The 24,023-nt window shown below is 40.0% G+C and overlaps 1 protein-coding gene across 6 annotated transcripts in view; it reads right to left on the bottom strand.

The window, feature by feature from the left end:
* Nucleotides 1-24,023, bottom strand: part of ELAPOR2 (endosome-lysosome associated apoptosis and autophagy regulator family member 2) — a 209,953-nt gene that overhangs the window by 106,567 nt on the left and 79,363 nt on the right. For all 6 annotated transcript variants that reach the window (XM_077995045.1, XM_077995048.1, XM_077995047.1 and 3 more), the window contains 1 exon segment: nucleotides 20,309-20,429. In XM_077995045.1, the coding sequence (XP_077851171.1) occupies nucleotides 20,309-20,429 (121 nt within the window).

Genomic DNA, 24,023 nt, shown 5'->3' with positions numbered 1-24,023 from the left:
TTTACCCCAAACACTAAATTAATGAATACTGGACCATCACTCCTATGGAAAGTATAGGGTTAGGTTCCTGAGAACCTCTGGTCACATCACCTTTGTCAATCAATCAACACCTAACCTTGTTTAAGTGTATTTCTCTTTAAAGACATCTGATTTAGTATATGTTGTTAATTCATTAATGTTGAATTCATGGTCAACAGAATTATAACTCATGCCTGAATAAAGCTCACCTAACACATGTATTTTCTCTGAAAGGCATAGCACAGCCCTCTCCTACCTAGGAACACTAGCCTTCACGTTGGCACTGTACTTGGAGGGCCATTTTAAGCAGCAAAATCACCCAAAAAATAACTAAAATATTAAACACATAGCACTAAATAAGACACCAAAAGGACATTTGTTTACAGTATGAGAAAAGCAATAAGAAGTCAAAGTGTCACCTTGTTCATACATGTAGTTGGGTGACTCAAATATCTCACCACTCTGCACATGTCTGCAAATAACTATGAAAGCATTGAGTGTATTAATTTGGGGGTTACAAATAAAGTTTAGCAAGTAGCCAAATTTGCAAATATTGAATCCATGAATAATGAGGATCAACTGTGTTTATAGTAGACTGGTGAGGGAGGAAAGGATTATGCCCATATACCAGATGAGGAAACTGAGCCACAGTGCATTTAAATAACCTAATTAAAAAGGTTAACTGGTTAACAGTTAACCAATGGCAAAGCTGAAACTCAAATTCTGATCTGATTCCAAAGGTGGTGCCTCAAAGAAAATTCAGTTCAAAAAATTATTACAACCGATACAAAAAGGGCAAACAATTCCAACCGAATTAATCACCATACATCACATCATTCTTCATTCCTATCCTGAACTGTTAAACAATGTTCATGTGCATTATACAGCAATCACTATTTTAGCAAAAACCTCATATTTCTTGTGGATTTTTAATGTACTACTCCTAAAACACGCATTAAAAATATTTTTGCAAGTTTCTAACTCCCATAAGTCTAATGACTTTGCCTACAAAAGGAAAATAATAATAATAGCTATCTCAATGAATTCTGGGAATAAATGAGATATATCATATAAAGCATTTAGCATATACCTGGCATGCAGCACATAATAAATATTAAATACAATTATTAATAGTTTAAACTGCACGCAGTGGTTCACACCTGTAATCTCAGCACTTTGGGAGGCTGAGGCAGGCAAAGTGCTTGAGGTCAGGCATTTGAGACCAGCCTGGGCAACATGGTGAAACCCCATTTCTACAAAACATACAAAAACTTAGCTAGGCGAGGTGGCACACACCTGTAATCTCACCTACTCGGGAGGCTGAGGCACAAGAATTGCTTGAGCCTGGAAGGCAGAGGTTGCAGGGAGCTAAGATCATGTCACTCCACTCCAACCTGGGCAACAGAGCGAGACTCTGTCTCAAAAAAAAAAAACCCACACAATTATTGATAGTTTACTTTAGGGACATGGGACATACATTTCTATAAGAACTCTGCCAATAGATTTATAATATTACATCTCTTCAGATTAATTATGCAGTCAAATTAGTTGAATAAGTATAGGGCCTTTAATTAATACAGAGGAGCTAGCAAGTCTAAAGCTTTTCATAGTTTAATCATTTGCTACTCCTCAATCTTTTTCATCCTGGAAGTCAGGTCTAGAGACACCTGTCAAAGGAAGAAAAGAGCCACACTTTCTTGGTAAACTTACTCCACAAGATTAAGTCAACAGAGTTAGCACTGCTGACTTCCTTTGACAGCCACCAAAACTACCTGCTTTTCCTTTTATCTTCCATCCTAGCCTCATCCACTCTCTATGTCAATACTGCTACCTTGGCATTTGTTCTTTAATTAGATTATCAGGTTTTTTAATAATCTTAAAGACTACACTATTTTCATTCAGATTTTTTATCATACAACATAGGAATCTTTCAACAAGCAGTATGATAGACAGTTATTATTAATAGCTATTGTTAGCTGTTGTGAACGTGAATTTACCATATTTACTTTGAATCAATCAGTCATTTCTAATTTTTCTTCTTCAACAACTTTGAAGTCTTAGAGAAACTGAATTAAAGATAGGCAAACTCCAAAGTTTTTAATGACAACAGAAAGACTAACTTATTTGCCTAAGGTCTTAGGCACTACTTAACAGTGGCCTCAAGTATTTCACAATAGTTTACCTAAGCACCCAGTGAAAGAGTGACATTTAAAAACCCAGCATCTTGAAGTCTAAACTGTAACCAAGAGGTCATTTGCTGCACTCACTGTTCTTTTTCTCAGCTTTATGCCTCTTCTTTTCTGACATTTATTTTTGCTACTGTGAATCTGTAAAGGTTCAAATATGCAGGTGTGAATTATCAGATATGGAAAAAGCACTTATATTAGTCCTTCACCAAGTAGCAAATATCTTAGGCAATTTACTTAACCTCTGTGCTTCCACTTATTCATACTTCAGCATTCCTTTCTCTCTCCTACGACTGCTTATAATAATCCACTGAGACTACAGAAACCACTCTGAAAATAAACAGTGTTGAAAATTCAAAGCACTGCTATGATCATGCAACCACCAAGCACAATATGCCAAATAACTGTTACTGAATTGAATCATTTATAGCTGATTATCATCTATGATTTATACCTAACAATAAAGAACATCTATTTTTAATCATTGTACCACAGGGCTACGTAGTTTTGCTTTTTCTTCCTCCAGAGACCTCATGTTTTGAAAGACTGGCTGCCTTACATTTATTCATAATTTACTCATTTTTGCTCTTTTTAATCAAAGTTTTTATTACTAAAATATGTTTTCTAAACAGTAAACAGCAATAGTAAGTAATAATAAATGGATTTTCTATTTAGTTGTTTAATGAGATGATGATACAGTGAATCTATGCAAACTTACTACAGATAAATATCTGGGAACAACATTGTGGCTTTCTCAGAGCTTCCATGATAGTCTCATCTAGACTGATCTTCCTCAAAATAAATCAAATTTACATCTCACTAAGTATAAATGCACTGTAATCCATCTTGTCAATTAATATTAGCTAAGTATAATTATATATATTTGTGGGGAAATATAAAGTAAATCAATTCCAGAATCAAGACAAGCCAATATGTCTATTTTTCTTCAATGGGTTAGTCTTGTTTAAATAAGATAAATAAGGTTCAAACCACAGACATTCTTATATTGACTACATGCTGATGCTCTTGCAACTGTTCTTACTATTACTCACTGCCATTAAGGGTAACACAAAGAAAGAGAACAATGCTTAGTGTGTGTACCTCACAAATAAGTTCTACTTCTATCTCTCATTTAGCCAATTAATTATCATTACAGATAATTAAAACTTTAAGTGCCTGCCAGATTTATTATCATTCTTTTCACACACACACAAAAAGCAGAAAATGGCATCTAAGAGAGACTGAACAGCATATTGAATCCAGCAAATCTCAGAGTTTCTTTCTCCTTAAGTACCAGTGATAAGGACAGCACTTGAACACTGTCCTTTTAAGTTGTTATTTGTGAAATTCTTACAGAGGAAAAAGTAATCTATAATTCTCATTTTATAAAAATAAAAGTGTGATAGGGAAAGTCAAACAGTACACTAAAACAGGCCATTTCTTGCTGATATTCTCTTATTCACAGTAAGACAGATTTGTCCGCTGGCTGAAGGGAGTTCTTGTTCTAATTGGGATTTTTTTTTTTTTTTCAATCCTGAGGGTATTTTTCATGACAAAATATACAAGGCAACAATGAAAGCTGGTTGTGAGTACATCAACTATCTGTCATGTTCAATTTAAGGCTGATGGAGGAGAAAGGAAGGTAACACTGTCCAAATACTAACAGTAGCAGACATTGCAATATTCCTATCAGAAGAGAATATTCATTAGCATTAGAAGATATATTAGTATTGCACTATAATTCACAAGTTATGTGATTTGAAGCATGATTTGATCACAGAATGAATAAATCTGTGACATGTAATAACAACAATTAAAACCATCAGAATCACCAAAAGAGACCTTTGACATTATCTGATCTAAACCGCCCCAATTTAGATTCCAAGTTTCTTCTTCTGTGTAATCATAAGCAATCCAGTTCAACTTTTCTATAGTTTCTAGTAGCAGACTTTCTAACAGACTCCATGACTCTCTACCCAATAACCCCATGGTTACCATGAAGTCAGAAGATTTTACTATAACTAAACTGAGAAAAATCCACTGTCTTCAAGTGAAAAAGAATAGCATTAGAAAAGAACTCAGCAGAAAAAAAGAAAAAAAAGAAAACAAAAATAAAAGGAAAAAAATCAACTCTGCCTTAAAAGTCACAGACGTGAGTTCTAGCTCCAGCAGTCACTTAGCCATCTGAAGTAACAGATACAAAGCTGCTACGTCAGCTCTGAAGTGGCATGATAAAATTATCAGAACTGAAATCTTAAAGCCCAATCCCACCAATAACAATTTTTAATTTTTCACTAAGAGTTGGGGGTGAAGTTGTAGGACATAGGGATATAATTTGCAAGTTATTTGTGAAATTCTCAGAGAAGAAAGAGAAACCTGTTTTCATCTTTCATTTTACGAAAACAAAAGTGAGATGGAGATACACAGAAGAGTACAGTAATATGAACCCATTCTAGCTAGCATTTCCTAACTCACTGTTCCCTGAAAAGACTATTTAGTGAAAAGTACTGCCTCTGTCTCTCTGAAAACTAATTTCACATCCAACATCCTTTCCAGTGGGTCTTCACATGGCCCTATCAAGTGGAAGTATATGATTATCACTGCACTTCTTAGGACTTATCAGCCAGAAGCTTGAGAATTTAAAAGTAGAAGCCAACTCCTGGCAGGAAAACTGATCCGTGTGACACCACAGATAGTAATCCCCATTAAATTAGCAGAGGCTAGATTTAAAGCTCCTATCTTTTTATAAGAAAAGCTAACTAAGGAATTTTCAATCTGTGAAAGAAAAAAATAGAAACGTATTTTATTGCAGCTTCTTGACGTCAATGTTTGATGGCGGAGGGGACAAATCTCAGTTCATTGGGCACAGGATGACACAAGGCTTACAGAAAAAATGACAACAGCGAAGGTCAAGGGAAGAAAAATGTTCAGAGTACGTGATGAGGTCACCCAAGGGGGCAAAACAATGCATCCGTGAAATCAGTTTTCTCAAGTTCCAATTATGCCGTACCACTTTGGTTCTTATCATCCTAAACTTTTCCTCATCCTTAGAAAGTGTCAGTCACCTTCTACTTCTTGATAGTCTCTGACTTTGGTTCCGCAGTTTTGAGGGCTGAGTTTTCTCATCTCCTCATAAAACACTTTTTTCAGAGAAGTTCCCTCAACCATAGCTCCCATCAAACAATACGATTGACCTAAAGTCTGATTTTCAGCTTTTCTCAACTGTTTTCATCTCATTTCCCAATCTGATTAATTCTAACCTTTCAGCTACCACTTGTGTGTTACTGAGGAGGTTTAACTTTGTCTTTGCACACTTGGAACTCAACGCAGCAACATTCCAACTAAGCCTTCTGAGGACAAAATATTTGACAGCATTTTGTATATCAATTTGTCCCTTTATGTATAGAATAAATTTTTACAAATCTGATTAGACCTTTGTGTTTCACCTACAAAAATAAAACACTAAAGTCAGTCTCTAATTTGGTGGCACAAAAGTTATTCAATCTATAAACATTCCAGTGTCCTGCAGCTTTCTGAGGAGCCATGAAAGGATTACATATTCTATCCATAAGGAGTTTATTCTGCTCTAGGAAGAAATTCTATAGTTGGAAAAAGTGTCATTTTTTTTCCTAATACCGATTAAACAATGAAAGGATATTCTGTGTATCAAGTACCAAACAATATGCTAGGTTCAGGGGGGAAAAAAAAAAAAAACACCGGCTAATCAACTTATTATATATGAGGATATAGCAACAAACATCTCCTAAATTCTAAATGTCACTCTCTCATCTTTCTGAAAAATATAGACAATTAAGAATAAAATCTACTACCAGGTATGGTGTTTGGTACCTAGCTACTCAGGAAGCTGAGTCAGGAGGATCACTTGAGCCCAAGATTTTGAGACTACAGTAAATTATGATTGTGCCTGTGAATAGCCACTGCACTCCAGCCTGGGCAGCATAGCAAGACTCATCTCTAAAAAATTATTTTATTTTTATAAATACTTAAAAAATAAGAATACAATCTATAAAGAGAACATTAATCAATTAAAAATGACCCATAAAACAACATATCTGAGCCTTTAGATGTCATCTTTTTAAAAGTTCATTTATCACTCCAGCATATCAATTTGTGTCACATTTCTATCAAGAGGTAAATGTTAGGGGCATGCAGATGCCCCAGGATGGGGATAAGCACTTGTTCAATATATACTAGCAGTGTATTCCAAAGAGACAGTCCCCATAGACATTAAGAACATAGACCCAAATTCTAGGCTTCCTGGTTTCAAATCTCAGTTCCCCCTTTGACCTAAATGTCTGACTCTGAGCTATTGTTTTAGTTTCCTAACTGCTTTTTAAAAAGTGGGGGGGAAAGGCAAGGTAATAAAAATATCTATTTTACAAGGATGATGTAATGACTAAATGAATTTGAATGAATGCAGGTAAAGCATTTAGTTATACCTGGCATATAGCAAGTAAAGATTGGCTATTATTTTTTATTATTATTTCAGCTATTATTATTACTGTTGCTATATTATTATATAATTATGATTCCAGGACTGTAGATCACATTTATCACCTCATTTAACCCCCTTAACCACCTGTGAATGGCTGTCTCCAGGTCAAAGTCCAGAGTCCTTGGTAGGACAGAGAGGAGTCGGCCAATTGAGTTGCCAGAATCTCTGGCCCTTCCCACATTCTCCCTGAGTGCCAGCCATTCAGATCTCACAGAGCACCCAGGAAAACCAGATGCTGCTCCACTTGGCACCTTCATCCTGTTTCCAACATCTGGAATGTCGCTTGCATCAGGTTAAAGAACTTCTTCCTTCAGAATTCACCTCAGAGAGCCTCAGAGAATTAACATACATGGCTCAGGAAGTGTGATGCTTGCAGCTTTGTTCTTTTTGCTCAAAATTGCTTTGGCTATTCAGAATCTTTTGTGATTCCATATGAGTTTAGGATTTATTTTTATATTTCTAGAGATTCTTGAGATTTTAATAGAGATCGCATTAAATCTGCAGATGACTTTGGGTAGTAAGAATATTTTAATAATACTAAGTTTTCCAATCTATGAGCATGGGATGACTTTCCATTTATTTGAGTCTGCTTTCTTTAATCAGCGTTTACCATTTTCAATGCACAAGTCTGTCACCTCCTTGTTTAAGTTTATTCTTAAGTATTTCATTTTTTTGATGCTATTATACATAGGATTGTTTTCTTGATTTCTCTTCAGATAGTTCATTATTAGTGTACAGAAATGCAACTGTTTAAAATTTATTTTGTATCTTACAGCTTTGCTGACTTTATTTACTAGTTCTAACAGGTTTTTGTGTATGTGTATGGAGTCTCTAGGGTTTTCTACACATAAGATCTGCAGACAGAAATAATTTTGCTCCTTCCTTTCTGATGTGTACGCATTTTATTTCTTTTTCTTGCCTAATTGCTTTGGCTAGGACCTTCAGTATTATGTCGAATAGAAGTGGTGAAGGTGAACAGGCTCCTTGCCTTATGCCTGATCTTAGAAAAAAAAGCTTTCCATTTTTCAAAACTGAGTATAATATTAGCTATGTGCTTGTCCTATGTGGCCTTTACTGTGTTGAGGTAATTTCCTTCTATGTCTAATGTTAAGAGTTTGTATCATAAAAGAGTGCTGAATTTTGTCAAATGTTTTTTCTGCATCTATTGAGATGATCATGTGACTTTTGTCTTTCATCCTAATTATGTGGTATATCACATTGATTGAGCTGCATATGTTAACTCATTCTTGAATCCCAATGATAAATCCCACTTGGTCATGACATATTATTCTTTTAATGTGCTATTAAATTCAGTTTGCTATATTTTGCTCTAATCTTTACTTTTTCCCTCCTTAGGCCAGTTTTTAGCTTAGCAGTTTATTCTTTTGCTAGTTCCTTGACTTGTAATGTTAGGCTGCTTGAAATATGTCTTTTCTTAATGTAGGTACTTATGCTATAAACTGCTTTTGCTGCATCAAATAAGTTTCAGTATTTTTTTGTTTCCATTTTCATTTGTCTCAAAATATTTTCTAATTTCCCTATGATTTTTTCTTTGACCCAATGGTTGTTTAAGAGTGTGGTTTAATTTTCATGTATTTATCAACTGTCCCATTTTCCTTTTGTTGTTGATTTCTGGTTTTACTCCACTGTAGTCAGAAAAAAATATTTGGAATGATTTCAGTCTTCTTAAATTTGTTAAGAATCATTTTGTGACCTAGTATATGATTTATCCTGGAGAATGTTTCATGTGTTTTAAAAGAACACGCATTCTGCTAGTTTTAGGTGGAATGTTCTATGCATACCTGTTAGGTTCATTTGGTCTATAAAGCTGTTTAAGTCTGCTGGTTTTGTTTTTGTTTGTTTGTTTGTTTTTGCGATGGAGTCTCACTCTGTCACCCAGGCTGGAATACAATGGCATAGTCTCAGCTCACTGCAACCTCTGCCTCCCAGGTTCAAGCAATTCTCCTGCCTCAGCCTCCCAAGTAGCTGGGACTACAGGTGCATGCCACCACATCTGGCTAATCTTTTGTATTTTTAGTCGAGACAGGGTTTTACCATGTTGGCCAGGCTGGTCTGGAACTCCTGACCTCATGATCCACCCACCTCAGCCTCCCAAAGCACTGGGATTACAGGTGTGAACCACCGCACCTGGCCTGCTTTCTTTACTGATTTTTCTGTCTACATGATCTGTCCATTATCGTAAGTGGGATATTTTATTCTCCTACTGTTATCGTATTACAGTCTATTTTTCCCTTCAGAACTGCCAATGCTTGCTTTACATATTTAGATACTCTGATGTTGAGTGCATATATATTAATAATTAATTCTCTCTTCATGTTGAGTTGACCCTTTTATCATTATGTAATCAAACTTCCTTGTTCCTTGTGACAGTTTTTGACTTAAAGTCTATTTTGTGCAGATAGTGTAAGTCTGCTTATTTCTTAAGGTCCATTAAATATGGGTTATACCAATAGATTTGAGGAAAAAAAAGTCTGTATTCGATTTTTTTACTTGTCTGCATATAGCACTGTTTTATCTAAAGCAACTAAATATTAGAAGTTTATAACCAATTATTCAAATACTAGACTATAAACATTTATATGCATAAATATGTAAAAGTCATGTTTGAAGCCACATTAATTTACTATACTCTGTATGAGAAATACAAAAATAAACTATGCACACATATATACAACACATTATACACACATATATACACTTCTATATACATTTATATTTATGTATTACTTCATATGAATTATTGATTCACATTTTCTAAATACTGAAGCACAAGATTAAACAAAGTCCCTAAGACTATGACTGATCTGATGCTTTCCTACCAAATGAAATTAAAGATATCTTAGTCATCTTCATTTAGAAAGTGATGTGTTATATAGCTGAAGAACAAATCAATGGAAAAAATAGGAAAAGAACATGGTATACTAAGGTTGTACCTGAAATCATGGACTCAGATATATTTTAAAGAATAAGCAATTGAAGAGATAGACTCCCCAAATAAATGTGAGAATATAAAAGGAAGAAATATATTATGTTTATTTCCGCTTCAGAGTTCCAGACTTGTCGGAAAAATATGTAAAGGAACTCTCTCCCTACTTGTATCCCAGATCAGACCTTTATTTCTAAGGCTTGGTTTGAAGCAAAAGGGCTTTGTCCCAAATGAGAAAGAAAGAGAGAACATAGCCCAGGAAACCGCTCTATCCTCTCTGATGATCTAAGAACATCCAATGAACCTGAGAGGTTCAAGGAAAGATTTTAGAAGCCATTGTTCTTCAAGAATAAATGAGGAGAATGACCCAACAGTGAAGAAGAGATGGATTGGAACAGGGGTTATATCCCTTTGGTTTGAGATTAAAACAAAGAGTGTTGTGGTTCAGAAACGGCATGCTACTTGCAAGACCTTGAATGATGGATGATGCCCACAGATGCTAAACTCTTGGCACCACAGCCTTGAGAGAAGTGCCAATGTTTCCCATGGCTGAGCCTGGAGCTAGCAGAGAGGAGAGAGATGAGATCATCTCAGTGGCCTGCCAGAGCAACTGATGAGTTCTCCACAGCAGAGAGGACAAAAGGACAATGGGGATCAGTGTCAATTAACAACCAGAAGCCTCTTCATGCTATTTCCTGAGCCCTGTAAGCTTCAGAGTCACATATACCCCAGGGTTCTGGAACAACAAAAACTGATACTTGACTTCTCATTAACTTCATTCAGAGGAGCCTTGCAGCCAGATCTTATGTAATCGTTAAAAAACAAATGTATAATATAGCTTGCCAATCAATTTTCTGAAAAAATTTACAACTGCTTCATAAACATTCCTATAATCCCTTTCCTCAGGAAAGGCCTCCCCCACTGCTTCTTCCTGAGAAAGAAGAAAAGAGATACCCAATTACATTTTAAAGAATTTTTAACAATTCCCACAAAGGTCAAATTCTGGGTTTCATTTTATTTTGAGACATTAAGATCTGTGTAAATCATGTTGCACACAATCACTCTCCTAAATATTCTTCACTTACTTTAAGCTGCTGTGTTCCACTACTTAATTTTCTTTTTCTGTATGAATCAATTGGTGGGTCCACCACTGAGTTTTATGTCACCCTTATGCAGACCTGGAAGTTTCTCCAGGCTGCCATCTTCAAGTGGCAAGTTAACCCTGTCAGGCCTCTGAGCCAAAGTTAAGCCATCATATCCCCTGTGACCTGTAGGTACACATCCAGATGGCCAGTTCCTGCCTTAACTGATGACATTCCACCACAAAAGAAGTGAAAATGGCCTGTTCCTGCCTTAACTGATGACATTACCTTGTGAAATTCCTTTTCCTGGCTCTTCCTGGCTCAAAAGCTCCCCCACTGAGCACCTTGTGACCTCCACCCCTACCCACCAGAGAACAACCCCCTTTGACTGTAATTTTCCTTTACCTACCCAAATCCTACAAAACAGTCCCACCCCTATCTCCCTTCTCTGACTCTCTTTTTGGACTCAGCCCACCTGCACCCAGGTGAAATAAACAGCCATGTTGCTCATACAAAGCCTGTTTGGTGGTCTCTTCACACGGACGCGAGTGAAATTTGGTGCCGTGACTTGGATCGGAGGACCTCCCTTTGGAGATCAATCCCCTGTCTTCCTGCTCTTTGCTCCATGAGAAAGATCCACCTGCGACCTCAGGTCCTCAGACCAACTCGCCCAAGGAACATCACACCAATTTTAAATCAGGTAAGCAGCCTCTTTTTACTCTCTTCTCTAACCTCTCTCACTATCCCTCAACCTCTTTCTCCTTTCAATCTTGGTGCCACACTTCAATCTCTCTCTTCTCTTAATTTCAGTTCCTTTCCTTTTCTCCTAGAGACCGGAGACACATTTTATCCTGGACCCAAAACTCTGGCGCTGGTCACGGACCAGGAAGACAGTCTTCCCTTGGTGTTTAATCACGTGGGGACACTTGCCTGATTGTTCACCCACATATCAGAGGTGTCTGACCACACAGGGACACCTGCCTTGGTCCTTCACCCTGAGCGGCCAGCACTTTTCTGGGGGGGCAAGAACCCCCCAACCCCTTCTCTCCCTATCTCTACCCTTTCTCCGCTTTTCTAGGGGGCAAGAACCCCCCAACCGCTTATCTCCGTGTCTCTACCCCTTTCCCACTTTTCTGGAGGGCAAGAACCCCCCAACCCCTTATCTCCATGTCTCTACCCCTTCTCCACTTTCCTGGGGGGCAAGCACGCCCCACTCCTTCTCTCCATGTCTCTGCTCTCTCTTTTCTCTAGGCTTGCCTCCTTCACTGTGGGTAACCTTCCACCCTCCATTCCTCCTTCTCCCTTAGCCTGTGTTCTCAAGAACTTAAAACCTTTTCAACTCACACCTGACCTAAAACCTAAACGCCTTATTTTCTTCTACAATGCCGCTTGACACCAATACAAACTCGACAGTGGTTCCAAATAGCCAGAAAATGGCACTTTCAATTTTTCCATCCTACAAGATCTAAATAATTCTTGTCATAAAATGGACAAACAGTCTGAGGTACCTAACGTCCAGGCATTCTTTTACACATCAATCCCTCCCTAGTCTCTGTTCCCAATGCAACTTGTCCCAAATCTTCCTTCTTTCCCTCCCGCCTGTCCCCTCAGTCCCAACCCCAAGCGTCGCTGAGTCTTTCTTTTTTTTTTTTTTTTTTTTGAGACGGAGTCTCGCTCTGTCGCCCAGGCTGGCGTGCAGTGGCCGGATCTCAGCGCACTGCAAGCTCCGCCTCCCGCGTTTACGCCATTCTCCTGCCTCAACCTCCCGAGTAGCTGGGACTACAGGCGCCCGCCACCTCGCCCGGCTAGTTTTTTGTACTTTTTAGTAGAGACGGGGTTTCACCGGGTTAGCCAGGATGGTCTCGATCTCCTGACCTTATGATCCCCCCATCTCGGCCTCCCAAAGTGCTGGGATTACAGGCTTGAGCCACCGCGCCCCGCCGTTGCTGAGTCTTTCTAATCTTCCTTTTCTACAGACCCATCTGACCTCTCCCCTCCTCACCAGGCTGAGCTACATCCCAATTCTTCCTCAGCCTCTGCTCCTCCACCCTATAATCCTTTTACCACCTCCCCTCCTCACACCCAGTCCGGCTTACAGTTTCGTTCCACGACTAGCCCTCCGCCACCTGCCCAGCAATTTCCTCTTAAAAACGTGGCTGGAGCTAAAGGCATAGCCGAGGTTAATGCTCCTTTTACTTTATTCAACCTCTCCCAAATTAGTTAGCATTTAGGCTCTTTTTCATCAAATATGAAAAACCCAGCCCAGTTCATGGCCCATTTAGCAGCAACCCTGAGACACTTTACAGCCCTAGACCCTGAAAGGTCAGAAGGCTGTCTTATTCTCAATATGCATTTTATTTTATTATCCAATCTGCTCCTGACATTAAATAAAGCTCCAAAAATTAAATTCTGGCCCTCATACCCCACAACAGGACTTAATTAACCTCGCCTTCAAGGTGTACAATAACACAGTAGAGGCAGCCAAGTAGCAACATATTTCTGAGTTGCAATTCCTTGCCTCCACTGTGAGAGAAACCGCAGCCACATCTCCAGCACACGAGAACTCCAAACTCCTGAACCACAGCTGCCAGGGGTTCCTCCAGAACCTCCTCCCCCAGGAGCTTGCTACAAGTGCCGGAAATCTGGCCACTGGGCCAAGGAATGTCCGCAGCCTGGGATTCCTCCTAAGCTGTCTCCCATCTGTGCGGGACCCCACAGAAAATTAGACTGTTCAACTCGCCCAGCAGCCACGCCCAGAGCCCCTGGAACTCTAGCCCAAGGCTCTCTGACTCCTTCCCAGATCTTCTCAGCTTAGCAGCTGAAGACTGACACTGCCCCATCGCCTCAGAAGCCTTCAGGACCATCACAGACGCTCTAGGTAACTCTCACAGTGGAGGGTAAGTCCGTCCCCTTCTTAATCAATACGGAGGCTACCCACTCCACATTACATTCTTTTCAAAGGGCCTGTTTCCCTTGCCCCGATAACTGTTGTGGGTATTGACGTCCAAGTTTCTAAACCTCTTAAAACTCCCCAACTCTGGTGCCAACTTGGATAACATTCTTTTATGCACTCTTTTTTAGTTATCCCTACCTGCCCAGTTCCCTTATTAGGCCGAGACATTTTAACCAAATTATCTGCTTCCCTGACTATTCCTGGGCTACAGCCACATCTCATTGCCACCCTTCCTCCCAACCCAAAGCCTCCTTTTCATCTTCCTCTCGTATCCCCCCACCTTAACCCACAAGTATAGGACATCTCTACTCCCTCCCTGGCAACCGATCACATTCCCATTACCATCCCATTAAAACCTAATCACCCTTACCCTGCTCAATGCCAATATCCCATCCCACAGCACGCTTTCAAAGGATTAAAGCCTGTTTTCACTCACCTGCTACAGCATGGGCTTCTAAAACATATAAACTCTCTTTACAATTCCCTGATTTTACCTGTCCTAGACCCAGACAAGCCTTACAGGTTAGTTCAGGATCTGCACCTTATCAACCAAATTGTCTTGCCTGTCCACCCTGTGGTGCCAAACCTATATACTCTCCTATCCTCAATACCTCCCTCCACAACCCATTATTCTGTTCTGGATCTCAAAGATGCTTTCTTTACTATTCCTTTGCACCCTTCATCGCAGCCTCTCTTCACTTTCACTTGGACTGACCCTGACACCCATCAGGCTCAGCAAATTACCTGGGCTGTACTGCCACAAGGCTTCACAGACAGCCCCCATTACTTCAGTCAAGCCCAAATTTCTTCCTCATCTGTTACCTATCTCAGCATAATTTTTGTTTGTTTGTTTGTTTTTTTGAGACAGAGTCTTGCTCTGTCGCCCGGGCTGGAGTACAGTGGCCGGATCTCAGCTCACTGCAAGCTCCGCCTCCTGGGTTTACGCCATTCTCCTGCCTCAGCCTCCCGAGCAGCTAGGACTACAGGCGCCCGCCACCTCGCCCGGCTAGTTTTTTGTATTTTTTAGTAGAGACGGGGTTTCACCGTGTTAGCCAGGATGGTCTCGATCTCCTGACCTCGTGATCCACCCGTCTCGGCCTCCCAAAGTGCTGGGATTACAGGCTTGAGCCACCGCGCCTGGCCTCAGCATAATTCTTATAAAAACACATGTGATCTCCCTGCTGATTGTGTCCAACTAATCTTCCAAACCCCAATCCCTTCTACAAAACAACAACTCCCTTCCTTCCTAGGCATAGTTAGTATGGTCAGAATTCTTACACAGAGCTGGGATCATGCCCTGTAGCCTTTCTGTCCAAACAACTTGACCTTACTGTTTTAGCCTAGCCTTCATGTCTGCATGCAGTGGTTGCTGCTGCTTTAATATTTTTAGAGGCCCTAAAAATCACAAACTGTGCTCAATTCACTCTCTACAGTTCTCATAACCTCCAAAATCTATTTTCTTCTTCCCATGTGATGCATATACTTTCCGCTCCCCGGCTCCTTCAGCTATACTCACTCTTTGTTGAGTCTCCCACAATTACCATTGTTCCTGGCCCAGACTTCAATCCAGCCTTCCACATTATTCCAAATACCACACCTGACCCCCATGACTGTCTCTCTCTGATCCACCTGACATTCACCCCATTTCCCCATATTTCCATCTTTCCTGTTTGCTGGCTATGCTATAGTATCTTCCACACCTGTCATTGAGGCTACGGCTCTGCCCCTCTCCACTACCTCTCAGCAAGCTGAACTAGTTGCCTTAACTCAGGCCCTCCCTCTTACAAAAGGACTACGTGTCAATATTTATGCTGACTCTAAATATGCCTTCCATATTCTGCACCGCCATGCTGTTATATAGGCTGAAAGAGGTTTCCTCATCAGCAAGGGTCCTCCATCATTAATGCCTCTTTAATAAAAACTCTGTTCAAGGCCACTTTACTTCCAAAGGAAACTGGGGTCATTCACTGCAAAGGCCATCAAAAGGCATCAGATCCCATTGCTCTAGGCAACGCTTATTCTGATAAGGTGGCTAGACAAGCAGCTAGCATTCCAAATTCTGTCCCTCACGGCCAGTTTTTCTCCTTCACGTTAGTCACTCCTACCTACTGCCCCGCTGAAACTTCTACCTATCAATCTCTTCCCACACAAGACAAATGGTTCTTCCAGCCTCACAGGCCCATTCTATTCTGTCGTCATTTCAAACCTCTCCCATGTAGGTTACAAGCCGCTAGCCTGTCTCTTAGAACCTCTCTCATTTCCTTTCCATCATGGAAATCTATCCTCAAGGAAATCACTTCACAGTGTTCCATCTGCTATTCTACTACCCCTCAGGGATTGTTCAGGGCCCCTCCCTTTCCTACACATCAAGCTCTGGGATTTGCCCCTGCCCAGGACTGGCAAATTGACTTTATTCACATGTCCAGAGTCAAAAAATTAAATTCCTCTTAGTCTGGGTAGATACTTTCACTGGATAGGTAGAGGGCTTTCCTACAAGGTCTGAGAAGGCCACCACGGTAATTTCTTCCCTTCTGTCAAACATAATTCCTCAGTTTGGCCTTCCCAACTCTATACAGTCTGATAGCGGACCGGCCTTTACTAGTCAAATCACCCAAGCAGTTTTTCAGGCTCTTGGTATTCAGTAAGACCTTCATACCCCTTACGGTCCTCAATCTTCAAGAAAGGTAGAACAGACTAATGGTCTTTTAAAAACACACCTCACCAAGCTCAACCACCAACTTAAAAAGGACTGGACAATACTTTTACCACTTGCCCTTCTCAGAATTCAGGCCTGTCCTGAGAATGCAACAGGGTACAGCCCATTTAAGCTCTTGTATAGACGTTCCTTTTTATTAAGCCCCAGTCTCATTCCAGACACCAGACCAACCTAGACTGTGCCCCAAAAACATGTCATCCCTACCATCTTCTGTCTAGTCATACTCCTTTTTTTTTTTATTTTATTTTTTTATTTTTTTTGAGACGGAGTCTCGCTCTGCCGCCCAGGCTGGAGTGCAGTGGCCGGATCTCAGCTCACTGCAAGCTCCGCCTCCTGGGTTCACGCCATTCTCCTGCCTCAGCCTCCCGAGTAGTTGGGACTACAGGCGCCCGCCACTGCGCCCGGCTAGTTTTTTGTATTTTTTAGTAGAGACGGGGTTTCACCGTGTTAGCCAGGATGGTCTCGATCTCCTGACCTCGTGATCCGCCCGTCTCAGCCTCCCAAAGTGCTGGGATTACAGGCTTGAGCCACCGCGCCCGGCGTCATACTCCTATTCACTGTTCTCAACGACTCATAAATGCCCTGCTCGTTTATACTGCCAGTTTACACTGTTTCTCCAAGCCATCACAGCTGATATCTCCTAGTGCTATCCCCGAACCACCACTCTTAACTCCCTCTTAAAGTACATAAATAATCTTTGCTGGCAAGGCTATGCTGAACCTCCTTAGACACTGTCTAATTAGATGTCCCAGGTCCTCCCAATTCTCAGTCCTTTAATACCTGTCTTTCTCCTCTTATTCAGACCTGTGTCTTCTGCTTAGTTTTTCAATTCATACAAAGCCGCATCCAGGCCATCACCAATCATTCCATATGACAAATACTCCTTCTAAAAACCCCACCATATTGCCTCTTACCACAAAATCTTCCTTCAGCTTAATCTTTCCCACTCTGGGTTCCCCTGCCACCCCTAATCCCTGTTGAAGCAGCCCTGAGAAACATCGCCCATTATCTCTCCATACCACCCCCAAAAAATTTTCGCCGCCCCAACACTTCAACACTATTTTGTTTTATTTCTCTTATTAAGAGAATAAATAAGAAGACTTCTTCTAAATAAGAAGACAGGAATGTCAGGCCTCTGAGCCAAAGTTAAGCCATCATATCCCCTGTGACCTGTAGGTACACATCCAGATGGCCAGTTCCTGCCTTAACTGATGACATTCCACCACAAAAGAAGTGAAAATGGTCTGTTCCTGTCTTAACTGATGACATTACCTTGTGAAATTCCTTTTCCTGGCTCTTCCTGGCTCAAAAGCTCCCTCACTGAGCACCTTGTGACCCCCACCCCTGCCTGCCAGAGAACAACCCCCTTTGACTGTAATTTTCCTTTACCTACCCAAATCCTATAAAATGGCCCCACCCCATCTCCCTTCACTGACTCTCTTTTCGGACTTAGCTCGCCTGCACCCAGGTGAAATAAACAGCCATGTTGCTCACACAAAGCCTGTTTGGTGGTCTCTTCACATGGACGCGAGTGAAAAACTCAGTGGGTAAGACACAGGCTCTAGAATCAGACATGTCTGTTTTTGAATCCTAGACCTGCCACGTCTGGCTATATGACATAAAGTAAATTACTTCACCACTTTAAGTCTGAGTTTCCTTTTTAATAAAATGGAAACACTGATCCTAGTTATCTGAGAGGGCTGTTGTAAGGATACAATGGGATAATGACATAAAGCTCCAAGCACAATGTTTGGCACATAATCAGTACTTGAGAAATGGTAGTTATTGTTAGCAATAGAAAATCTAAGCTCCTGAAGAAATATCCAGTTACTATGATACTGCCTTCAGCAGCCAAACACTAATGACTAGTTTAAGTGACACAGTTAAAGTTATGAATTGTGCTTCTAAGTTGCTTAAGCCTATTAACTTACTTGTGAGTTTTAAAACAATTTGTCTTTAACACAAGCAAATGTTCACAGATCTAAGGCCAGACTGACAAATTCCAGATCAAATGTAAGTATACTATATAGGAATACATGGAAATTCAGATTTCAGACAAAATACAAAGATAAAAAATGTACCAGCCAAAAGTATTATTATTTTTGAAGTATTATCACAAAAGTATTATCATTTTTAAAGCAAGAATCATTTTTAAGGTAAGTAATAACTAATAGTGACCTGATTAGTAGTCAGAATTTTCACAGAAGTGCTTGCTAGAGTGTCAGATTCAAAATGTTATCTGTGGAACCTTACCGTATATAATGAGCAAAAATGTCTCTGGCAACATTTAATTAAAACTAATTCCTATGCAGGCATCAATTCTGTAACAGAGTTGACCCTTAGCCAACAAATGTAATCAGTGCTATGCTGATAAGTATTTAAAATCCAGCTCCCAAGGGAAGGGAGACCCTCAATTTGTAGTGTTCGCTAGTTTTTATGGGTACAATACTCCACAGTGGCCCATTTCCAGCTAACGATCAGTTCTCAAAAGCCAGCGCTAGCCAAGACCACCATACCACCTAGATATGAAGTTGGCATTCAAAATGGTTAGGCGGTCCACCTGAATAGGGCTGTTTACAAGGAAACCAAGGAATTAGCCCACAAATGAAAAGTAAACATAGGTAAATGATATATAGATTTTTCTAGGCAAGTGACTGAAGCAAATTCACAATGGGCTAATTACATAGGTATGATTCAGGCTCTGTTTCCCTTTCAACCACATTGCTCTGTCACTGAGAGCTCATCTGCCCTCTGCACTAGTGGTTTCACACACCTCAGTCTTGTAGCAGCTTCTTCTATACAGACCCTCTTGTCTTTTAAGACTGTTGCTACACTGAAGCCTTCACCTGCCCACTTGAGGGCCTCTCAGGTTCTCCCTGAATTCACTCATTAATATCATTCACCAGGAAATAATGGTATTTTTCCCTGACTTTCCTCATAAGATTATTGCAGTTTCCCTTTTATCAGTAAATCTACAAATTATGCTAAAAACTCCTCCAGCTAGTAACAGAGGAATGCTCTCTATGAATAGGAAGAAATTAGTTATACACTTAACAATTTGCTTACCTGATCTTTTATTTGGGAACAGAAAAACTGAGCTTTTAAGAATATTACCTGGAAGACTGCAGGAAAACCCAAATACATTCCCTCTCTTTTATTTCCAGCTTCGAACTTTAGTCCACCCCCTCGACTATTTTGCTGCAAGAACCCCTAACTCACTAAATTAAAGGATTTTTAAAAGTAAAGTTTTAAATGAAAATAAATTTACATGTATTTCATATTTCTCTGTTAATTTATAATGTTGTACTTCAAACCTGTTTAACTCCCAAAAGACAAGCTGTTGAATGTGATATCCAGCAATTCTATAATCTCTCTGTAGGTTATACTAAAAAAAAAAAATTAAGTTATTTCTATGGCTAAAAAAAATCCATTGCAAGATGACAGAGTTCTGTGGATGGATGGTGGTAATGATAGTAAACAGTATGAATATATTTAATGCCCCTGAACTAGACACTTAAAAATGGTGATGATGGTAAACTTTAAGTTATGTGTATTTCAACATAATTTTTTAATTTTATAAAAACATTTTTAAAATAAGAACAAATCCATTAATAAGAAACTCTGCCACTCTGCCCTCCCATGGTTTCAAATAAGAGAATAGATTTTTTTAAAATAATAATAATATTCTTTAATATTGCCTTTGTCTCATTACAGACTTGAGATATAAGGGCATCTGGTGATGAGAAAGGCTGCATTTATTCTGCTAGATATCAATGCCATATGCTCACTTTTGTAAGGTCTCCTACATTCATTATAATTAACACCTAGGGCTAATATGAAGAGGTAATTGTTTAATCAAGAAAACAAATGGTCAAAAAGACAAAACATACTGCATTCTTTGCCTCTCACTGGGTCAGGCAGGCCAGAGCAGTCCACTGCAGAATTTGGAATGGCAACTCTCCACCTGGAGCCACTGCTATCACATTCCGTATATTCAAAGTGATAATCTTTCTGCAAACAATCACAAAAACAAGCCTTTGTTAGAGCCAATTCTAACGGGGCAACTGTGCTTTCTCTATCACCCCAAGCCCCTGTTTCCAAGCTGTACCCTCTCCTTGATCCTCCCCCATCCCACCCACACCAAGCAGCTTATTGATCAAAGAGGTATGCTGCTAGACACAGAGTAGGTGCTGAGGAGATGATGCAGGACAGGACAGTCAATGCTGTCAGGTTGTGACCATTATCCTTTCACCTCATCCATCCAGAAAAGCTACAGTACACTTCCCTATCTCTTGCAGGCTTTTTAAGCTCTGAATAACTGATAGATGTGAGTAGGAGAAAGAGCAGAATAACACTAGGAATTTGACTACTGTCATTGTCCCATGTGTTTCAACGAAAGAAACAAGAGAACCATTTCCATTGACCTAATTCTCACTCTGTTTAAAATCTAACAGAAGGCGTAAAAATTAATCATCAAATACTAATAAAAGACTACAAGTTTTTAAAGTAGCTCTCCCAGGCTTAATAAACATGTACCACAGCAGGCTGCCATCAGTTACAGACTATTAAAATTGACCATTAATTACAACTGCCAAATTAAAACCAACCCCCAACCCACCTCTCTCCAGCCTTTAGTTGTTTTGAAATTCTCACAATGATCTCCCTTGGTCAGAGCACATTACACATAAGTGATATTTGAACTGAGAGGAACGCAAACAAAATATTATTGGAGCATTTTAAGAATGTGAAAAATTCCAAATCTACCCCAAATTATTTTCAGTTCAATACCTTACTTATTCAATTCAATATCCTGCATGTGGCTATTCTGCTGCATCCACAGTTTTGCCTCCCTCACTGTGTCAATGACAAGTGAGAATAGAAACATCAAGCCACATCACCATGGAGAAATCAGGAATGAGAAGGCCATTGCCCTTGACCTTCTCTGCACAGCACACTTTGCTAACAATGACTCTCCTAATTTTAACATTTTTTGAAATCTAGATAAGCTGAGATTTCCCAAATCATCAAGTCTGGGTTCCCTTTTGTTTAACAGTTCTTCCCTCAGTGCATGTTGCTTCTCTCATAATTACTATAAGCAACGAGAAGAACCCACGCCATTCCTTCGGCACTTTGCTTGGAAATCTGCTCAGCTAAATATCCAAGCTCATCTTCTAAGTTTTGCTTTCCACAAAAACATAGGACCACAATTTTGCTAAGCTTTCTGCCGCTATATTAAAGGGTCACCTTTCCTCCAATTTCCTGGAGGAAATATTGGAATAAATATTTATTTATTTATGAGACATTCCTCTTTTCTTTCTGGGCCCTCACTAGTATCACTTTTAATATTTTTAAAAATATTTTGCTTATGACAATTTACATATTCTTTAAGATGATACAGACATTTTCTGCTTCTCACTTCCTCCTGAGCCTTCACGGGCAGTCTCTAAAATCCACATTTCTACCAACAATCTGTTCAAGGCCATCTAGACTTTACTAGCATGCACCTCAAAATTCTCCCAGCCTCTGCCCAGTTTATCCAATTCTAAAGCCACATTCCCACTTGTAGGTGTTTGTTACAACAGCACTTCCCTTCCAGGTACCAAAATCTGTATTCGTTTCCCATAACAGCTGTAATAAATTAGCAGAAACTTAGCAACTTAAAACAACAGAAATATATTCTCTCACAGTTCTGGAGGCTGGAAGTTCAAACGCTGTATTACAAGGCTGATCAAGGTATCGCCAGGCCGTACTCTCTTAGGCAGCTCCAGGGGAGAATCCACTCCTTGGCCCTTCCAGGTTCTGGTGGCTGCCTGCACTTACTCCCTTGTGGCTTCATCACTCCTGTCTCTGCCTCTGCGGTACCATTGCCTTCTCCTCCTCTTGTGAAAGCATTCAGGGCCCATCATAGTAAACTCACTTTCTCAAGATTCTCACTTTAAATCTTCAAAGTCCTATTTTGTCATGTAAAAATAATATTTACAGGTTCTGGGGATTAGGACTTGGATTTTTTGGAGGACAGGGGCAGCAGGAAGGAGTCTGACTCAGCCTACCACACCCTCCCATGGCAGAATAGCCTTGACCTGCCATGTATTTGCATAATGACTTTCTTGTTTCTCTTGTTCCTTGTTATTTGTATTAGAATGCATGTCTTGGCTAGGGGCTGTGCCTCAACCCTGTAATCCCAGCACTTTGGGAGGCCAAGGTGGGCGGATCACTTGAGGTCAGGAGTTTGAGAACAGCCTAGTCAACATGGTGAAATCCTGTCTCTACTAAAAGTACAAAAATTAGCCGGGTGTGGTGGTGTGCGCTTCCCAGCTACTCGGGAGGGTAAGGCATGAGAATCCCTTGAACGCTGGAGGCGGAGGTTGCAGGGAGCCGAGATTGAACCACTGCACTCCAGTCTGGGCAACAGAACTAGACTCTATCTCAAAAATAAAATGAGGCCGGGTGCGGTGGCTCACGCCTGTAATCCCAGCACTTTGGGAGGCCGAGGCGGGCGGATCACAAGGTCAGGAGATCGAGACCATGGTGAAACCCCGTCTCTACTAAAAATACAAAAAAAAATGAGCCGGGCGCGGTGGCGGGCGCCTGTAGTTCCAGCTACTCGGGAGGCTGAGGCAGGAGAATGGCGTGAACCCAGGAGGCGGAGCTTGCAGTGAGCCAGGATCGCGCCACTGCACTCCAGCTTGGGCGACAGAGCGAGACTCCGTCTCAAAAATAAATAAATAAATAAATAAATAAATAAATAAATAAATAAAATAAACAAAATAAAATAAAATAAAATAAAAGTCTGTCTTATTTCCATGTTCCACTGAGAAGATTCTGGCCCCTGTATATTAAGTTTAGGTGATTTCTTATCATCCTAGCAAAATAATGATACTGTGAAGTCGTATGAATTTCAAATAAAGCAAGATCTCTGAATAAAACAGGTAAGCTCCAAAAAACTTTCCTCCATCGCTGCCTCTGTTATTCAGCCTGCCAGTTGAGAACAGCAGTCAGAGAATAGCAATCAGAACACGGAAAAGGTATTACGTTTTCTGGCTGTAATGTTGGATGTCATGTGCCAATTAATTTTCCTAAGACTCCTTTATCCTATCTGCCTTCTCTAGATTACTCAAGGACTCTAAAAGGCTATTGTTACTATTGTTACCAAACTCTTAGGAGTTCAGCAGGAAGCTTTAATTTATTTCTTTATAATTTAAAAATACTGAAATGCAAACCTATTTCATGCAAAGGGCAGACCTTGGGGTCAGGGATTTAGATTGCAGCCCAAATCAAATGGGTTTTATTTTAAATTATTTAATAGGCTACTTCATTTGGGCTGGTAACAAATAAAAGAAAAATCTGCTTCTAAAGTCAATCCTTAAATCCACAGAAAGATCTAACAAACACTGTGGTACAGTAAAATTGCTAAAGGTACAATGTATATTTTCCAAATATTCTGAATGGCATTCAGGGTACTGAATAAAGAGAAGTACAGCACATATGCTTTCAGATTTATAGGTAACACCCCAAAACTCTAACCATAGATGCAAATAAACATTGAGCACTTAAAACTGGTCCCTTGGAAATGGAAATTTTCTGGTATTAAAGGATAATTTAAAA

The sequence above is a fragment of the Macaca mulatta genome, chromosome 3 (assembly GCF_049350105.2).
Source record: "Macaca mulatta isolate MMU2019108-1 chromosome 3, T2T-MMU8v2.0, whole genome shotgun sequence".
Lineage (NCBI taxonomy): Eukaryota > Metazoa > Chordata > Mammalia > Primates > Cercopithecidae > Macaca > Macaca mulatta.
Note: the sequence above shows the minus strand (reverse complement) of the source record. Positions and strands in the feature narration are given on the sequence as shown.